The 19,860-nt window shown below is 41.0% G+C and overlaps 1 protein-coding gene across 18 annotated transcripts in view; it reads right to left on the reverse strand.

Moving 5' to 3' along the window:
• Positions 1–19,860, reverse strand: part of TNRC6A (trinucleotide repeat containing adaptor 6A) — a 100,325-nt gene that overhangs the window by 62,630 nt on the left and 17,835 nt on the right. For all 18 annotated transcript variants that reach the window (XR_006708213.1, XM_045460949.1, XM_045460951.1 and 15 more), the window contains 2 exons: positions 13,344–13,431; positions 4,811–4,832 (listed from right to left, as the gene is read on the reverse strand). Coding sequence is in view for 17 of the 18 variants with exons in the window: in XM_045460949.1 (XP_045316905.1) it covers positions 4,811–4,832; positions 13,344–13,431 (110 nt within the window). In the remaining variant the exon portion in view is untranslated. The remainder of the gene's footprint in view (positions 1–4,810; positions 4,833–13,343; positions 13,432–19,860) is intronic.

The following is a 19,860-nucleotide window of genomic DNA, read 5'->3' on the forward strand; positions in this document are numbered from 1 at the left end:
TACTATCTACTTTCATAGGGCTGCTGAAGGGAGTAAATGCAGACTTAACATTGTGCACACACACTGATAAAGCCCTACTCCCATATTAGTTTTTCAACATCCTACTTCACAAAGACTCAGAGTTCCCAGCCTGCTCCCTGGCCCCTCCCCTGGGTCCCACACATCTCCCCAAATTCAATAGCTAAAGATTACTCTTAGCACATGAAGCTTTTAGGACACTGCTCCAGTATGTGTTCTGAATCACTGGTGACCACTCATTATTAGTGATTAAATATTCAGAATATTTCCCTTGGTTAAATGAAGTAAATATAAAGCAGTGCCTGACACACAGTAGGTGCTCCAACTTAGCTATTATGGTGTCTCCAATATGAATGACTTGACATGTAGTCAATTTAATAGGTCTTGAATATTTTGATCATTCTCTAGGAGCAATGAAATTGTGTTTGATTAAAAAAAAAAATCCTCTAAGGCTAGAATTGAGTAAGAAGGGGCGGGGGGGGGGGGGGGGGGGAGAGACTGAGCAAGAACAAAGGCTTCCAAATGTGGCAAGGAACAAAAATGTGTTTTAAATGTTGATCCAATTTTCATTAAGAGTTTTTAGTTAATCCAGAAAGAGAACAGCAGCAATAAACTATGCTTCCCTATGTGAACACCAGCAAACAAAAAAATCATTATCTACTATTTTCCATTACTGCTTCCATCCCAGCCTCCCTTCATCTCCTTTTCAGAGCTCTGAGGTTTGTTACTCTCTGGAATATAACTTGTTCATAAAAATCACCTGAAGAAAGCACTGGTGAGAGAGAGAGAAAGAAGAAGAGGAGGAAGAGGAGGAGGAGGAGGAGGAGGAGGAGGGGAGGGAAAGGGAGGAGGAGGGAGGGAGGGAGGAGAGGTTAGCTGTCAAAAATTAACAGTGTTTATTCTTTTACAAGGAATATGTAATCAGCATGTTTTCAAAACAAGCCAGTGTCAGAGCTGAAAAGCTGCTTTTAAAAAATTACTTTTCTTACTCAAGTTCCCAAGGGTGTTGTGAAGCAGGGGAATATTAACTCCTTCCCTGCCTTTACATTATGTAGGCCACAGGGCATTCTTAAAACTTATCCATCTATTCACATACCTCACCCTAAATTTTTCAGCATTTGACTCCCTTGTTGTTTGAAGGAGAAACTCATACATATTTTTAAAAGACATTTCAAATATTCAAACATTCAAATATTCATGCTCCTTACAGTTTTTCAAAAAAGTTCAAGTCACAAGGTGAGAATAAAACTTTCAAGAATTTCATTATGTCTCGCATTATGTTGGCTCACATTTTTATCCGATGAGTTATGAATCCACTGCACCCAGAAATAAACACCTACTTGTCTTCATGTAACAAAGCTGGTCAAGAATTTAATTTATGATACTTTACAAAAACCCAACTTTTATATAAATGGTCTTACCACAGGGTGAAAGCAACATGAGTGTTATTTAACCAGAAATGGCAGTAGCCTTAGAAAGAACAGCTCGTTAAAGTCAGAACTCTCTAGAGGGTGCTACAGCCAAACTGGTAATGCTCAGTCTGAACACTAAGATCTTGATTCTTGACAATCAAGAAGGCTCTAGAGCTATGCGACCTAATCAAATTTAAAATTCAGTTCCTTGGTCACAGCTTTCTGCCCCACAGCCCTCTGTCACATTTCTGTCAAGTATGTGATAGCCACAAATAACTCAACCTGGGCCTGATACAGACTCTAATATGGAAAGACAAAAAATGCTGCTGACAGTATATTCTGGATTATGTAGATTCTCCTGATTTTTAAAGATTGGCAATCAAAATTTTAAAGGATAATAAAAATACTGTGTGGAGACCAGAGGAGACTGAGGAGACAGGACAACTAAATGCATTTGTGTATCTTACAGAGGATCTTAGAAGAGAAAGAAGTTAATGGAAGAAACAGTGAAATCTCAATAAAGTCTAGAGTTCCGTTAATATCCACATCAGTTTCTTAGTTTTGACAAAGGTGTCACAGAAATACAAGATGTGAATCATGGAAAAACTGGGTGGGGTGCATATGGGAACTCTACTACCTTTTCAACTTTTCTATATAGCATCAATTATTCCAAAATCAAAAGTTTAATAAACAATAACAACTGTGTGTGCCAAACCTGTCCCACAAGCCTCCAGTTTGTAATCTCTAAACACCACGAATCCCAAATCACAAACACCTCACAGATATTATACACAGCACAAATATAAACAATACATTTTCATAAACGAGAATAATCGTGACCAATTATGAAGGGAGATACCATCAGAAGAAGGGTAAAACGAGTAAAACGCTGGCAAAACAACATAATGCACCTTGAAGAGTTTCATAGCCTAACATTCTCAGAATTGTGCAAAGTCTAAAATCTAAAAGATTCAAATATATTCATAATTTAAGTATAGATGTACACCCGTGGGCCAGGCAAAAATCTAAGATGGACTATAACCATGTGCCCCAAACGTAAGATACATCATAATAGCCTAAGAAATCGGGAAGGGAGGACCAATGGCCACTGGAGCGATCCGGCGGACGATGAGCTCTGAGAGTCTGGAAACATTGAAAGGGCCTCCTTGGCCGAGGAGTTGGATCAAAAAGAAACAAACAGGGATGAACATGAAAGAGAGAAGAATGCTCTGCCAAGTATAAAGGAGTGAGGGGCAAACAGCCTGGTTAGATCATGGGAGGTCAGATCAAAGAGGGCCTTGAAAGCCAAGCAGAGAAGTCTGCCCTTGAAGCAGGGCAAAGGGACAACGTAACATCCCTACAGAGGGAAGGGGTGAGGAAAGCAGAGCGTGAAGAAGATGAATTTGGTCATGTTCCTACTACATTAATTTGGAAATGCTCACCCCCCTGTATCATTCCACACCCCTGTAACTTTCTCACATATCCAGGTTCAAAGCCACAATGTCACCCTCAATTCCCCCTCTGATCTCACCAGCTGCAATCCTACAAATTCTATACCTCACACATCTTTCATCCATCTTCTACCCCTGCTGCCAAGACCTCAGTTCAACTCATCTTTACCCTGTCTGCTCCTCCTCTTCCCTCCCTGGTACTGTTTCTATTGGGGACACTAGACACCACGACAAAGAAACATTCCTGAAGCATAGCTTATGACCGTGATCTTTGCTGGCTCTCCACTCTCTCTTTTTTAAGACTCAAATCAGTAGCTTACTTATTTTTATTTACTTTAATTCCAGTACCGTTAACACACAGTGTTATGTTAGCTTTTGGTGTACACAATACAGTGATTCAACCATTCCACACGTTGCCAGGGCTGGCTCTCCACTCTCTAACCAGCAGGAAGCCCTACGATTTCCCCCTACCTCCAGGTCTATATTCTGTCCCTTCCCCCAACACTCCCACACTTATTCTCTGAATACTCCCTCTTCTTGTCCACCTGCTTCCTCTGCCCAAAGCGCCTTGCTTCTCTTAGCTCCATCTTCCAGCCAAGACTTTCCATGCACAATGACTGACAGCTTTCAAAAAAGAACAAAAAAACAAACCATGTCACTCTTCTGCTTAAACTCTTCCATGGCTCCTGTCTATAAAACGCACGTCCAGGCTCCTGGGTCCACAGAGCATGTAAGGCCTCCATTGACCTAACTCCTGCCTATCCCTTCAGAAAAACCCTTCTACCCTCTACCTACTTACTGCTGGGTATTTGGTGCTCTAGGGATATCCACTGCCAGTATCATCACATTATTTCTTGTCTCTGTACCTTCAATCATGCTGATCCCCTCTGTCATTTCCTTCTTTCTTGGGTTTGGCTGTTTCATCTTTTAAGATCCATCACCTCAAGGAGATTTTCCTTCCCCCCCCCCCCCACCACCTCCTCCCCGTGCCTTCCTGTCCTGTGTTAAAGAAGCTAACTGTCACTCCTCTGCATCCAGGACAACATCAACATTTTTACTTGAAGCAAATCACCTCATACTATCGTATGTATAGGTGTGTCCTTCTACTGCCACTTTCTCCAGTAAAATGTAAGCTAAGACTGTTCTTATTCACTCTTATACACTTGCTCCTAATAAACGTTACCTTAACGAACGCTGACCTCAAATAAAAACAGGAGGTACTGGCGCGTATCTCAACCAAATGTAGAGGATATACTTCTGATACAGCTAAAAGTAAAAACTCAAGAATCTTCGAACCTAACAAGTTCAGCATCTGAGAGCCCTACACCTTTCATTACCAGGCAGTCAACTCCCGGGAGGGCAAAAAATTCCTGATTCAGGATCTGAGAGGAATTAGGATCCTGCCTCCTTACCACCCCGAAGGCTTTTGCTTGACATGTACCGGGAGCTGTTCAACCTAGCAAAATAACCATGAGGTTAGCAATCCACTATTCTTAGCAATTAAATAGAGAGCGGGCATCATCGTCTGCCTCTAGGAAAGAGTTGGGGACAACTGTATACAGAGACCAAGGAATAAAGCAAGGGACGAGGTGAGAGTCTCAGAGGTAACCCCAGATAAGAAGACTTTTAAGTGGAAAACTGAAGGGAAGGTACATGTGCTCAAAGCCTCAAATCAAGGGAGTATGTTAGGAAGTGGTGTTCAACCTAGGAGACAGTTGTAAGGTAGGTCTTGAGGCAGTATATTTTAAAAGTGGCAATCTACACCACAGTAACCATTAACCCCAAAGGACGTCACTGAAGAAGTCTGTCCCCACCCCTCTCTTCTTTCATGCTCTTCACTCTCCCATCCTGGGGGTTAATAAAAATGCATATCAACAACCTTTATGAAAAAAAAAAAAAAAAGGATAAAAATAGCTTTAAACAACGTACCTTTGATTTTTTGTTCAGTGGCCTAAAATAAAAACAAACAAACAAAAAACAATGTAAATATGAAACTGAAAGAAATGGATTGTTATGATAAAATGTTCATATATTACTATTACATAAGACATATACACTTTTATTAAGGAATTTGTCACTCAGATGAACTGCATAGGAAAAGATATGCAAAGAAAGCATGCTTTTCCCACAGATGTGCCCCATTGTCTCTGACACAATGTTTAGTAATAAAAAATTTTGAGATGTTTCTTTTAGATACATAGCAGAGAAGACATCATTGTATGATAGTAAATAAAAAAAAAAGGGACTGCACTGTTCTCATTATTTAGTTTTTAAATGATTTTTATGTAACTGTCACCTTTAACATTTCGTGGATCTACTGAATTTTGCGTATGTTTAAATGGCTTCAAAAATTCTTCTTTCAAATGATAAAAGATGGATTAAGTTTTCTGGAAGAAAAGCTGAGGTTAGGTTAAACATGGTTAACTTTTAAGTATTTCTTAGTGGGAGAAAATATATCAAACGTATCTGTCGCTTCTGACACACCTGACGATTCAGTAAGACCACTGTGTTCAGAAGCTGAACTGCCACAAAGCCCGCCTTTCCGTGCCTGCCCCATCGCACACCCTGAGGTCTCCTCATGAGGAGCAAGGGCTTGTGACTCCAACTTCAAGGGCCCCCAAAAGAAAGAAGTGATTACAGACAGAGGCCACAAGCGAAAATCAACTTTTTTATTAAGACCAATTGCATGGGAGTCCTAAAAATAAAAGACACGAGGAGAGGCAGGGAGGTGAGGAAAGACCAAATAATTAGTAGCTGAAGAACCAGGAATTCTTCCAAAATAAAGACAAGGCTTTCCTTAAGTGCCATGGGGCATGATAATTTTGCTTAGTCATATGAAAGTACGGTCATTAAAAATATCATTTTTTGAATTACATCATTATACAACTAGGTGGTAAAGGACTATATGGCAATTACCCTACTCCTGAAGCCACACTGAACAATCTTCCCCTGGAGAGGCAGAGTCAGTGTGGCCAGTGAGCTACTTTACCAAGCTTTAGAGCACTAATGCTGTGGCAAATAATGGAGGCCCATCTTTTACTCTATATGGATCAAAAATTAAAAAAACAAAAAACAAAAAACCGATGGAAGGACAATGGCAAAAGACCAGTCAACTAGCTTGAACCCTTTATTTCTGGAGACATTGTTTTAAAATTTGATGGTAGAAAAACAGTCTTATTAGAGAGAACTTCGTATATGAATAGTTTATGACAAGTACTGTACCGTGTCAAACAATAAGATACCTAATTTTCTGAAGCCAAAACATTATAGCACAAAAATTATTTTACATACTAAACTTAAAAAAAAAAAACCAAAAAACTCTCCTGGTCTTTCCACAGTTTACTTCCAAAGGAAACTAAGTTACAGAAGCCACGACCACATTACTAAATCCCAAGATGGACAGCCAGCGTTGCTCTTGTAGGCCTTAACATAAAGGATGTGTACTCTCCAACTCCTCCGGAAAAACGACTCCAAGTTGCTTCAGAACAGCCAACCTCATTCAGCATTCTGTCATCTACAGAGAAGGCACCAAGAAGACATCCAAAGGTGTCTGCCCATCAGGACGCTGACTACCACAGTAAAGGGACGGGAATAATAGAACCCAAGAGCGCCTAACAGATTAGGAGGAAACTGAACTCACATGTGATCCAGGGACCTAGCGTATTACTCAGACTATTAAAAAGAGAATTTCCCAAATGGGATCAGTAATTTTAGGAGTTGTCTGCACTGTTCAAAATGGTAGCCACTGTCCACATGTGGCTGACCCGTGAAATAAAGCTAGTCCAAACCGATGTGTAAAATACCAGATTTCTATTTTTTAGTATTTAAAAAAGGTAAAAATATCTCATTAATAACAGTCATATTTTGGATATATTTGGTTACATAAAATATATTAAAATTAACTTCAACATTTCTTTTTTACTTTTACATGACCTTGTCATTTAAACCCTCTGGGCCTCGGTTTCCTAATTCTTGAAATGGGGTGGGGGAGGAGGGCAGGGGAGACTGGACTGCCTACCTTTCAGGGCTATTATGAGGCTCAAGTACAAAAGATTTTTTTTTTACAACACTATTCAAATGTGAGGTATCACTGTAGGACAGAATTAAAGGCTTCTGTCAAATCTAGAAGCAAAATTACTTCCATCTTGAGTATTTTTCCCTTAAAAACACAAAAACAGGAGCACCTGGCTGGCTCAGTCGGTACAGCACAGGACTCTTGATCTCAGGGCTGTGAGTTTGAGTCCCACGTTGGGCGTAGAGCTTACTTCAAAAAACAAACGTGAACTGTGATTCGACAAGCAATTACCTCAACTGCCTCACTTCATAAAGGTATCGGACAGGTGGCAGACACACCACACGCCAGGCTCTCTGTTTCTGTCAGGCTCTGCACCAGTTGTCCCCACCCCTGGATCCCTAAGCAGACTTGAGCGGCTAAGAGCTCAGTGTCTGAAGCCAGACTCTCAATCCTGGTTCCACCACTTAACACTACGTGACCTGGATCAAAATTAATTAGCTTCCGTAAAGCTCAGTTTCCTCATCTATAAGGGCAGAACAAAAACACCTACCCCAGAGCTGTTGTGAGACTAAAAGGATCTAACTCATAAAGAGCTCAGAGGGGAAAAAAGAGCTTAGGACAGTGCCTCGCAGGCAGGAAGCTTTCAGTAGGTATTAGCAGCTGCTGCTGTCGCTGCCTGCCAGTCACCAGCCACACCTGCCGGTGGCACTGCCGGTGGCAGTGGCTCAATCCTTTCATGCTGGGAAAAGGCCCAACTCAAACACTCCAGGTTCCCAAGTCCCTGTTTATTTTCTCTTAATCATCTACAGTATCTAATACAGTGCCAGGTATTAGAAACTAACGTTAGGGGGGCACCTGGCTGGCTCAGTCATTGGAACATGTGACTCTTCGTCTCGGGGTTATGAGTCTGAGCCCCACGTTGGATGTCGGGATTACTTAACACTTAGGGGCGCCTGGGTGGCTCAGATGGTTAAGCGTCCAACTTCAGCTCAGGTCACCATCTCACAATTGGTGAGTTAGAGCCCCACATCGGGCGCTGATCTGACAGTGTGGAGCCTGCTTCGGATTCTCTCTTCCTGTCTCTGCCCCTCCTCCCCTGTTCTCTCTCTCAGAAATAAACATAAACATAAACATAAAATAAAATCTTAAAAAAACAAAAAGGAACCTTAGGAATAAAGAACTGATGCTTGAAATCACCTATTTTAAACGAGATAATTAGGGCTCAGAAAACTTTTCTAGGATTTCTTAGCAAGCAGCACTCAGTCTAGCCTTCAAGGCTAGATGCATACAAAGTGGCTTTTAAAAAATTTTTTTTTAATGTTTTTATTTATTTTTGAGAGAGAGAGCAAGACAAACTGTGAGCAAGAAGAGGCAGAGAGAGGGGGAGACACAGAATCCGAAGCAGGCTCCAGGCTCTGAGCTGTCAGCACAGAGCCCGACACAGGGCTCGAACCCACGAACCATGAGATCGTGACCTGAGCCACAGTCAGGCGCTCAACCGACTGAACCACCCAGGCACCCCCAAAGTGTTAAAAAAAAAAAAAAAAAAAAAAACAAAAAAAAAAAACGACTGGAGACCAGCAAGGTGAAACAGGCAGGACTGGAACACCTGACCGCCCTGGATGACTGCAGCACTCCAAGCCTGCTTATGTTACTGCCCAGGCTGCTGAGAAAATGTTACTTACACTGCTGAACATGATCCCTAGTCTCAGAACAAAATGGTCTTCAGGAGACATGGCGATTAATACTTAAATCTCCAAAAAAGGGGAATGAAAATTGGAAGTTTTCTACGATGTAAGTCCCGCTTAAATTCAAACTGAGTACATTTAAATCCACAAAGCCTAGAAAAATCCTCACAGCTCTTAACACAGCAACAAAAATACTCAACGGTCTGTGTTCAACAGGCTTTAAAACAATCTCAGCAGTAAAAGGTCCCAATTTGTACTGTTGCTTCCCTCCGGCCCCTCAATTCTTAAGTGCTTTCTAGGAACTACAATTACATGCTTAAAGGTTATACCAAATTATCCCTCTATAATTAACCTATTTCTCAACCTCCTTTTCCCTCCTCCCTACATTTCTCTCAAGATTCCTTCTAGAAATTTCTTCTAAAAACAAAACCTGGAGATAAATCCAACCTACTGCTACCACGGTTGCCCCCCCTCCCCCCGCCTTTTAATTGAGTGACTCCATTCTGAGCCTGCCTACTGCCCCCTGTTTAAGCACAGAAACTACATTCCCGTGGAATATCAAATTATTTCCTAAGCCTTAGAATTAAAAGATAAGTAAACAGCCATGATTCTTAGATATGAAATAGAAATATTTTCAAAAAACAAAATTAAAAATAAAGACATCCAGACATGGATCTTCATTGTGAGAGACGTACTGAGGCTGAAATATAATAAGAAGCATGTAATCTTTGTGTAACATTTCTTTAAGAGGAAGTTAAATACTTAAATTTATATTGAAGAAGATAAAATTTTAAAAACTACCATAGTAAAAATATTACGGTGAGCCATGTTGGTGTCTAATAATTTATATAATGAGTTAGGTCACTGGGTTTTTTTTTTGTTTTTTGTTTTTCTAAATTTAAAATAGAAAATAACCAGGGAACCTGGGTGGCTCAGTCGGCTAAGCATCCAACTCTTGGTTTCAGCTCAAGACAGGATCTCAGTTTGCGGGTTCAAGCCTTGCATCAGACTCCGCACTGATAGTGCAATGCCTGCTTCGGATTGTGTGTCTCCCTCTCTCTCTGACCTTCCTCTGCTCATGCTCTGTCTCTCTCAAAAATGAATAAACATTAAAAAAATTTTTAATTAAGTAAAATTAAAAAAAAATTTAAAAATAGAAAATAACCTGTGATCAGAATTCCTTAAAAATACTATAGTGACTATTAGGGACTGTTTCTGTATTCATGGCATACAGGCCTGTTAAATGCCTTACAGAGATTATCACAATATATTATTTGCAGCTTTAAAGTTCACCTTTAGGTTGGGGGCCGGGGGGTGGGGGGAGCAAGAAGTATGAAGGATACAGATGCCTGGCTGGCTCAGTCGGAAGAGCCTGTGACTCTGGATCTCAGAGTTCGAGCCCCACATGGGGTGTAAAGATTACTTGAAAATAAAATCATTAAAAAGTAAAAAGGATAGGGGCACATGGGTGGCACGGTTGGGGGTCCGAGTCTTCACTTAGTTCAGGTCGTGATCCCAGGGTGGTGGGATGGAGCCCTGTGTCAGGCTCCACACTCAGTGGAGCCTGCTTGGAATTCTTTCTCTTTCTCTCTCTCTCCCCCCGCCCCCCCGATTCTGTCTCCCCTGCTGGTTCGCTCTCCCTCTCAAAAATATTAAAAAAACCCAAAAATTAAAAAGATGCAAGATAACACCATGGCACCTAGTTCTGGAAAAGTGCCAGCTGGGGGATTAAGCAGCTTCCCATCCTATTCCTAGTTCTGTTATCCTGACAAAACCATGGTTGGCCACTTAACTCACTTTAATGCTTGGGCTCCTTCTATTTGTAATGAATGGATCAGAACAGATAGTATCTGAAGACTTTTTCAGAAATAAAAATATATAGGTTTTTTTTTTAACATTTGCATAGATTACATAAAACAGGCAGATGGTTTTTACTGTGGTGAGTTTATGTTCCAACATTTATCTAAATGGGCCTGCCTACCTGGCTTATGTAGCTGTCTGCCACCTACCTGCATACACCTGCTGGCTCCTTCTACAGACAAAAAGCAAGCTTGAGGAAACCTGTCTGAAAAGTCTTGTGACTCACATTCTTTCCTATGGACTGTACATGTGCCAACTTGGGATTCTTCTCTGTTTTGTTTTTTAATAGCTATTTGGTAACAGCCTATAGCAATACCAGCTGTCCTCGCTTCACCGATGTGTGTCATTTGAATTCAGTTATAGGCTGGAACTGGAAGAACAGTCTTATTTACAATGGCAGTCTACCCTACTACACTTAACATTTATTAGAGGTATTAAACTTTCTTTAATATGTGTTAAGTGATTAGTATTACTGTGTCTACAGGACACACAGGGTACCCTACCAATGCTCCCCTACCATTATCGCTAAGCCTCTGTGATGATTCCAGTGGGACATGGTTAGGGGGAGAGACTGGAATGGGTGAGGCAGGGATGGAGTGGAAATGAATATGAAAAGCTGTCACTTCAGATCTGATGAGAAGCCAAATGGCACAAAGGTCATTATTCATGTATTAAAGACACTGACTTGGTGATTTAGAGATCTAGTTATAAAAGAACCTAAAGATGAACTTCAGCAATTAGAGCCATTATTTGTATTTGTTACAACTTAAATTTTTTTTTTACTTACATTGTACATTTTAAAAGCATAACTTTTAAAGAAATCATTCCAGAGACCCCCCCTCCCTGTCTCAAAACTTCCTCAGTGAACAAGGTAAATCCTAAATAAACATGCTTCATTCCATCATACCTTAGGCTTCTTCTCCAGCCATTTCACAGACATACCGACTTACCAGCTAACTTCTGAATTCCTCAGCAGCAGGGATCAACAGGTCTAACGCAACACGCAGACACCTGCCAAACTACTGATCCTAACTAATGTACACCTAAGCATCTTCTTCAACAAGACTCTGATGTTTCTTAGTTTTCTTCGTTAAGTAAATGGCCTTCACACCGTGGAACAAGAAGAGTCTCATAAGCCTTCTCCCAACCTCAGACTTGCAGAGGATACAACTTCTCTACAATAAATCCTGAGCTAAAGACTGATCGCACTGTAAAGACCAACCTATATCAACAGGCCTCTGACAGAAGCCTAAGGCATCATCAATGCTACAACTCTGTATTAGAAACCTGTTTCAAACCCTGCGACCCTTATGGATGCATCCCTCCCAGTCACTCCTGAGAGCAACCAAAAGCCCAAATGCCTAGAGTCGCCTCTCACCTCTTCACTCTCAGTTCTCCAGTGGTCTGTACTCTACCTCCCACCCCCTCCAGCACTCACTGGTCACGCTGTAAGCTCATCACTCCAGAAGGAAATTCTCATTCCCCCTTTCTTTCTATTTCCCTGACCTGATTAAGTGCTCCCACGATGCACTCCATCACTCAGTCTGGAACTTAAGAGTCAACCGAAGTTATTCTTCCTTCATATCCCCTTCAGTCCCTCCACCAGCACCCTAGCCTCTAGTTTCCACCTCTTCCAACCAAAGTCCAAGTCCGCTAAGTAAACATTCTCAAACGCATCACCCTGCTAAAATGCCTTCGCTGTTTCCCCCAACACCTAATGGCCAAAACCCAGAGAAGAGTCGGCAGCTACCACCACCCTCTGCAGTCTCATCCTTGGACGTTTCTGCCCTTGGCGTCTCACCCCAGCCAATCAAAACCGGTACTTCTGTCAGGCTGTGGACGCTCACCTCGGAGTTGACTCTGCTTGGAATCCCTTTCTACTCTACTCCTTGTTCACCGGGCTAATTTCTATTCTAAGAAATTGTCCCCATTCCCCGGCCCCACTCCAGGCTGACTGAAGCAGTTCTGTGTGCTTCAACAGCTCCCTACCTACAGCAGATGTGTGCGCTGTTTTTCCCTAATAAATAATGCAGAGGTAAGTGTGCAGCTGTAACACAGTGCCTGGCACAAAAGAGGTAGAGGTTACAAATTAAAGCCATAATTTTCATTAGAATAGACAGGTGGAACAGTAATTTCACTGGGTCTTTTGGAACATTTTTAAGGTCCTTGAAAACTTGAGACAGTAGGAGAGGAGTGCCCAGCTGTCATCAGGATTCAGTATTAGTTTGTAAAAATCTTTATAATCATGGACATAATCTTTTAGTTTTCTGCAATTCGTATTGCTTTAGTTACAGTTTCTGACAATGTACTGGCTAGAGATTATCTACAGTAAATTATGTCCTAGGCTAATTTTAGAGTATCTTAATGTAAATAGCAAATTCTTGAAATCAGCCCAGGTACTAAATAAAAAGTGAAAAGGAAATTGACACTTTATTCCCAATTGTGTGCATTATATGTATTACGTTATTTTGTTTAATTAAATTCTCATTTTACAAAACACAAGGAAACTAAGGCCCAGAGAGGCTAAATGAAGTTTAAGGACACACCGTTCGGTATGCTGTGTGGGAGAGACAGATTTCAAACGCAGCCCTCTATGCAGCTACAAATTCCATGCTCTTCTCACGTATAGTAAGGTGTAAATATATTATGAAAACCTAGGAAGAGTTAATTGAAAGACAAAAACCTGTATAAAGCACTTACCTTTGAAAACACTATCGGCATTAAATTGTACACACTTGGCAAGTTACTATATATGCATATTCAAAACACTGAATGTTAAAATGAATCTCAACTGAAGTTAAAACATTCAAATGCCTTAAAAAATCCAATAAGAGTAACTTTCTTTTTAAATCTGTTTAGACCACTTAATATAGAGTTTATACATATATATAGATACTACCTTCTTTTGAGCAGCTTCCTTCTTTTTCTTGTCGTCTTTTTTCTTTTTCTTTTCTTCCATCAACTGTTCTTCTTCTTGCACTAAATCCCTGAACCACACAGTTGCAATTAACTTTCCCAAAATGTATTAAGAAATACAAATAAGGTTGCATACAGATTCATTTTCACTCTTATTAGAAGTAAAGACATGGCAAATTATTCTTTTACATTCATGAAATAAAACACAACTTGCAACCTAATCTAACCCCACAGCTACTATTTAGTACTCTTCCTCAGGTAGCAGAGCTTTTGTCTTCGTGTCATGTCAAGGAAGACAACCTAAAATTAGCAAATTCTACTCTGGAAAACAAGCTACTCCTTCCAATTCTAGAATGTAAACATCATGTGAGCCAGAGTTAACCTTGCTTCCGGCCCCAATTATCAATCAGTAGCCAACAGCAATGCCTGGGACCTCCCCACAACCCTCTCTGCCCAGGTATCTGGGGTATCTTTGGCTTTCCGTGCTCTAAAAAGCTGCATTAACTATTTTTTAAACACAAGTTATTCATAAAAAGATCATGTATTTCAGCTTACAATAATTTCATATCCCATAAACATTCCAAATAATTCTATCAATAAAACACATGGGAATCAATAATGTACTCACTATATAAGTTTGTTTCAGTTCTTAAAATCACAAATGCTTAAAGTTGTCTGGGGCGTCTGGGTGGCTCAGTCAGTTAAGCGTCCGACTTTGGCTCAGGTTCTCAGAGTTCACGAGTTTGAGCCCAAAATCGGGCTCTGTGTGGACACTCAGAGCCTGGAGCCTGCTTCAGATTCTGTGCCCCTCTCTCTCTGCCCCTCCCCACTCATGCTCTGTCTCTCTCTCTCTCTCAAAAATGAATAAACATTAAAAAAAAAAATAAAAAATAAAAATAAGAAAACCAAATGCTCAAAGTTGTCAACAGAACCCCTGGTTCAGAATTTCAAAACAATAGACAGATTGGGGAAATGGGTCTGCCTCTTTCTTTCCACTCCGCCTTACTGAAATGATAGGAAGAAAAAGTAATAAATCTATTCAGAGCTGATACATAAACAAGAACAGAGAAAGCTACAACCCAGGAAAAAACACAAGAAACGTCATGAATGGATGAATGTGCCAAACCTTGGTGGAGCTCTAGAGAGGCTCCAACAGAGGTAGGGGAGCAGGAACAGGCACAGAGGAAAAAAAGACTGCCTCAGGAATAGAAAAGCCATAACCATTCCACTCCTCCTTTTCCACTTTCCATCCCCATGACTACATGGCCACGGGCAGCAGCTGCACTTGAATCTAAAACCAAAGAAACAAAACCTTGGCAGGAGGCAGGGAGGACACCTGCAAGGGGCTTGGGACCCCAGATCAAAGTCTTCTTTATTGGAAACTACTCTCCATCACACCAGTAAATCCTGGCAATCAACACCCTTTTCAGACAGACTCAGTATCCGTCCTTCCGTTCGAGGTGGGAGCCTCTGGGTAATGAGGAAAGTTGGAGGAAAAGTTAGAGGACACTCACTCTAGTTAACCCATATTAATCCCCCTAGATTCTAGAACCTAAACCTTCATCCATAATATCAACAGGTGACCAAAAATCAGATACTTGAAGAAAATCACAAAGAGAAAGTACCTAACTCTGCCCTGAGGAAGCTTCCCAGAGGGGACATTATAAACATCAGGCAGACAAGACAAGGTTCAAGGAACATGAGCTGGACATGGGGAACTGCAAATAATTGATCAAGGCTGAAATGCATAGGACAGTGGGGATGCAGAAGATAAGATGAGAAAGACAAGCAAATACCTAAGAAACTGGAAGAGGGCTGCAGGTGTAGTGCAGTGAGATCACACAAAACTTAAACTGGCTTTGTGGATGGAAGAAACTGAGAGGAGCTGCAGGTAGACAGTGAAAAACAAAATGAGGACATTACGTATGACAGATGGTAATTTAGTGAAGTTGCGTACATGACCGATAAAATCAGTTAGAAGCTGGAAGAAGAGTGTAACGGTTGCTATAATCTGTTGTCGTTTTGTTCCAAGTAGAACTGTCGTGTGGCTGATGGAGTAGCACAACAGGGTCATGCCAACTACAACCATGACTCACTCTTTCGCCTCTTCCGTGTCTGGGAGGCAAGCAGAGTGCGCAAGCTCTCTGTAACCCTGGGGAAGTCGGGGATCGAGACAGCCACAGCACAGGAGAAAGTAAAATCAGCAAACAAATTAAGTTACATCACCGTCATGTTACCCATTAAGACCAGATTATTACCTCTAACTACTGAACATTCTTCAGCCTCAGTGTCTTCATTAAAATTGGAGATTAGTTTCTGCAGACATCTACTTCATAACATTTTGTAAGGATTTAATGAGGAGTGCTTACTTAACACAGTGCCTCTAGCAAGCACTCAAATGCCTAGTTAGAAGCTCCTCTCCCCAGTTCTCAGCGGCACCACAACTGTATTTACTTTTGTCAAGAGTCTACGGACACTTCTGGTGCAGAAACATCAGGAACCCCCAGCGTCTGCTCTCTGTGTCCTCCTGTAAGTATTACAGAGCAGATGCTTTCCACCCTTGTCCTAGGTCAGTATCATTCTACTCCACGGCATGCTCCTTTGCTATTTATCCGGAACTTTGTCCCTCTTCTCAAATTTCATTTTGAAGGCTTTTTGATGAGGTTAGCAGGTGTTTTCTGGCCCCAAATGGTGGCATTCGTACTTACAAGATGCAGCACGTTAGCTCTTGGGAGGTATTACAGTATCAGCTGCTACTCTAAGCACAGGGGAAAGTTCTGTTCTTCAGCACGGTCACCACAGCCAACTGACCACACTTGACCCACACCTCCTCCTTCAGAAAGCCACGTGAAAAAATATAGAAATATCCTACCTGTGCCCAAACACTTTGGCTTTCAGGATTTAAATGCGAGCAGAGATTTATTTAAGACATCTATCATTTTACAGATCTATCAAAAGGAGGAAGGGGTGATGGATCTGATTGATCTACGTGGTCTATCATACTTGACACATGCTCCACAAAGAAAACATTCCAATCAGTGATCATTCATTCCTTGCAGGCTAGTAGCAGGACACCCAAATCCGCAAGCTCTGGATCTAGGAATGAGAACAAACCTCGGAGTGACTAAAATGTCCATGACTCTGCTGGGCACTTTATGCATATTTTCCCATTTATAGTTACCACTTGTTAAAAAATGATAGAGATGTAGCCTTTTATAAATGAAGAGACTGAAGCTCAGAAAGAAATGAATGGTCCAAAGTCATACAGCTAGTGCAGGGTAGAGTCAAGATTCAAATCAAGGCTCTCAAAGTCCTGCTCTTTCCTCTCCAGCAAGAAACCTCCCAAAGTAAAGTGCTAGTGCCTTTCAGGAGCCACGGAGAAGAAATCCTTTGGCTTTAGACAGGTTCCGTGATAGACCTTCTTACTTACAGCGTATCTTTTCCCCAGACTGTGTGCCTCCACGATCCTTTCCTCATTTCCTTCCACGTTTTACAGGAACACTTCCATGGCTATGTCATCAGGAGCAAGAACGGCAAAAAAATCAAAGACAAAGACTGCACAGCCACTGGTCTGAACAAGAGGGGACTGGGCACTGGTGATCTTTACCAGAGCGACGGCGGCATTTGTTTCGTGAATGTTTGTGGGAGGGTGATGTGGGAGGCACAACTAGATACAACTAGTGAACGGCTGTAAGGTCCCACATCAGAGTTCAATAGCTGAGAGAAGTAGGAAGGTAGCTAGAAGGCTACCGGAAATTAGCAAAAACGTCTGTCCTTTAGAAAAAACTCATGACGGAAAATGCCAGGAGCACGACAGAATACGCAGGACACTATCATCCGTGTAAAAAGCAAGAGAGAGGATACGTGCTCTCATTCCCCTGTATGTGTACGAAATGATTCTGAAAGAACACCTAAGAAACAAACAGTGTTTGTGGGGAGGAGGAGGGAGGACCTGGGCTGATGGGGGATGGGAGGAAGGATCTCACTACAAACCTTTTCATAGTATTTTAATTTCTGAGCCATGTGTGAATGATAAGCGTTAAAAAATTAAATATTAACAATTTTTTCAAGCATTAATATTAAATGAGTACATTTTGATCTTCACAAAGTAAAAGGCTGTTCTAGGTTTCTGGTTTGCCAAGAGATTTGGTCATGTGTGCATGCTAGATTTTGTTAGGTTTCTTTCCTGTATCTATTGAAACACTTATATGATTTTTGTCTTTTTTATTTTTTTCAGATTTTTATTCAAATCCTACTTAGTTAACATATAGTATAATATTGGTTTCAGGGGCAGAATTTAATGATTTGATTTTTGTCTTCTGCTGGCAGGTACAATTAATTGTATTGATGAATTTTCTAGTAGTGAACCAAGCCTGCATTTGCTAGTATAAGAATTCAGCTCAGGCCATGATCTCATGGTTCTTGAGTTCGAGCCCCGCGTCGGACTCTATGCTGACATCTCAGAGCCTGGAGCCTGTTTTGGATTGTGTCTCCCTCTCTCTCTGCCCCTCCCCACGTTTGTGCACTCTCTCTCTCTCAAAAATAAAATAAACAATAAAAAAAGATGAAAACTATAATGTTGTATCTTTTTTTCTTTTACTAATTTTATTGGCAAAAATGTTCAAGAGTAATATCTGGTTCTGGCAAGAGTGAGAGTTAAAAGGTTCTCTCTTCTATTGCTGGTGGAAAACTACTGGAAAGTACTGTGGTGTTTTAACAACTGAAGTTATATACATTCCAGACAGCCAACCCATTCAGTAGAATGTATCTGATGATAATAAACCCACAGTACGCAAGGCCATATGCATATCAAAGTTCACTGAGAGGTTCACAACGGAAACTGAATGTCTATCAACAAAGAAATGGCTATCCTCTCGGTTAGCATAGCACGTTGTATTGAAAAGCAGTTGCTCTGTTTGTTTATTGACTTGAAGGAATGGTCCTTTTTAAATTTTATTTTGTAAGATTTAATTATTATTTTAAGTAATCCCTACACCCACTGTGGGGCTCAAAACCACAATCCCAAGATCAAGCGTTGCACACTCCACCAAGTGAGCATGCCAACCGCCCTAGGAATGTTACTTTGTGTGTGTGTGTGTGTGTGTGTGTGTGTGTGTGTGTGTGTAGACATATAAATATATAAAGCAAGTTGCAAAAATGTGAACAATGTTATCCCATACTTTTTTCAAGCTGTTTATATGTGCTTGAACAACTTTATAGGAATTTAGAGAAAGTCACGAGGAAATATCCTCCTGAACTAGGAACATCAGAGTAACCTCACAACTGGACCAAGTATCTAAGGAAATTATTAAGTTTTTTAAAAAAGTGTATCCCAGGGGTTCCTGGCTGGCTCAGTTGAAAGAGCATGCAACTCAATCTTGGGGTCGTGAGTTCAAGTTCCACACTGGTACAGAGATTATTTAACTAAATAAATAAACAGACTTTTAAAAAAGTATATCTCAATTTGAAATGTTACATTACAGGTACGTTACTTTTACAAATTAGTACCAAAGAAATGTTTAAAACTCCATAATGTCCAGGATTTGCTTTCACTACTCCAAGCCCCACCCCATCCCCCCAAAAAAGGAAAAGAGAAAAGTGCAACATGATTGGCACGTTGGCAACTGCTGAAACTGAGTAATGGGTGCGCGTAGCTTCTTTGTTCGGTTCTTATCTGTGTATGTTTGAAATTTTCCATAATAAAAGACAAAAACAAGTTACAAGCCTCCACACGAATGATTAAAGGCAAGGCAATATGGAGGGAGATTAGAGATGGGAGGAAGGAGCAAAAGTGTAAGAACAGGAGTAGTGGGAGCAGGAAGAGAATGGGTAAGGCGAGTGCCCATGATGGCAAGCAGGACACAGCCAGGATCAAGAATGCCCTTCCTCGTCCTGCTCTTCCTGATGCTTGATGGTCCGTTTTTCCTACATCCCCAACATGAACATCATCAAAAGTAATCACTTCCAAAGGATACTCTTGTAAACTGCTGTGGGGAGTATGGACTAATAGAGCCCACAGGTGAACAATTTGTAAGTATCTAATATCAAATTTTCAAATGTCACTATGTTATGACCCACAGATTCCAATCTAAACCCATAAAAAAGAAATTGTACAAAAACAGATACTGCAAAATAGCCTAAAACTCAATCAACAGAGAAAAGTTAAACACACCATAATGTACTCTTACCATGGAATCCTACCCAGTAGTTTAAGAAACGAAAGGGGGTTGTAGACTTCTACAGTGTGCAGGAAAGAGTTGACACAGCAGGTCTGAGACGGTGATCCTTAGAAAGGTTGGCCCTCGGCTGGTGTCAAGGAACCTGAGTTCCAGAGAGGTTCCCACCATTCCCTAACTGATAATGGTAAACTGTACAAGCCATACAGATCATGCTGAAAAGGCACAGTTGTGCTTTCCTTTTGGGAATCTGGAATTTTGGTACATGTTGGCAGACAGCACCTCTGTGACCAACCCCTAACAGGAACCTTGGGCACTGAATTT

The sequence above is a fragment of the Leopardus geoffroyi genome, chromosome E3 (assembly GCF_018350155.1).
Source record: "Leopardus geoffroyi isolate Oge1 chromosome E3, O.geoffroyi_Oge1_pat1.0, whole genome shotgun sequence".
NCBI classification, from domain to species: Eukaryota; Metazoa; Chordata; class Mammalia; order Carnivora; family Felidae; genus Leopardus; species Leopardus geoffroyi.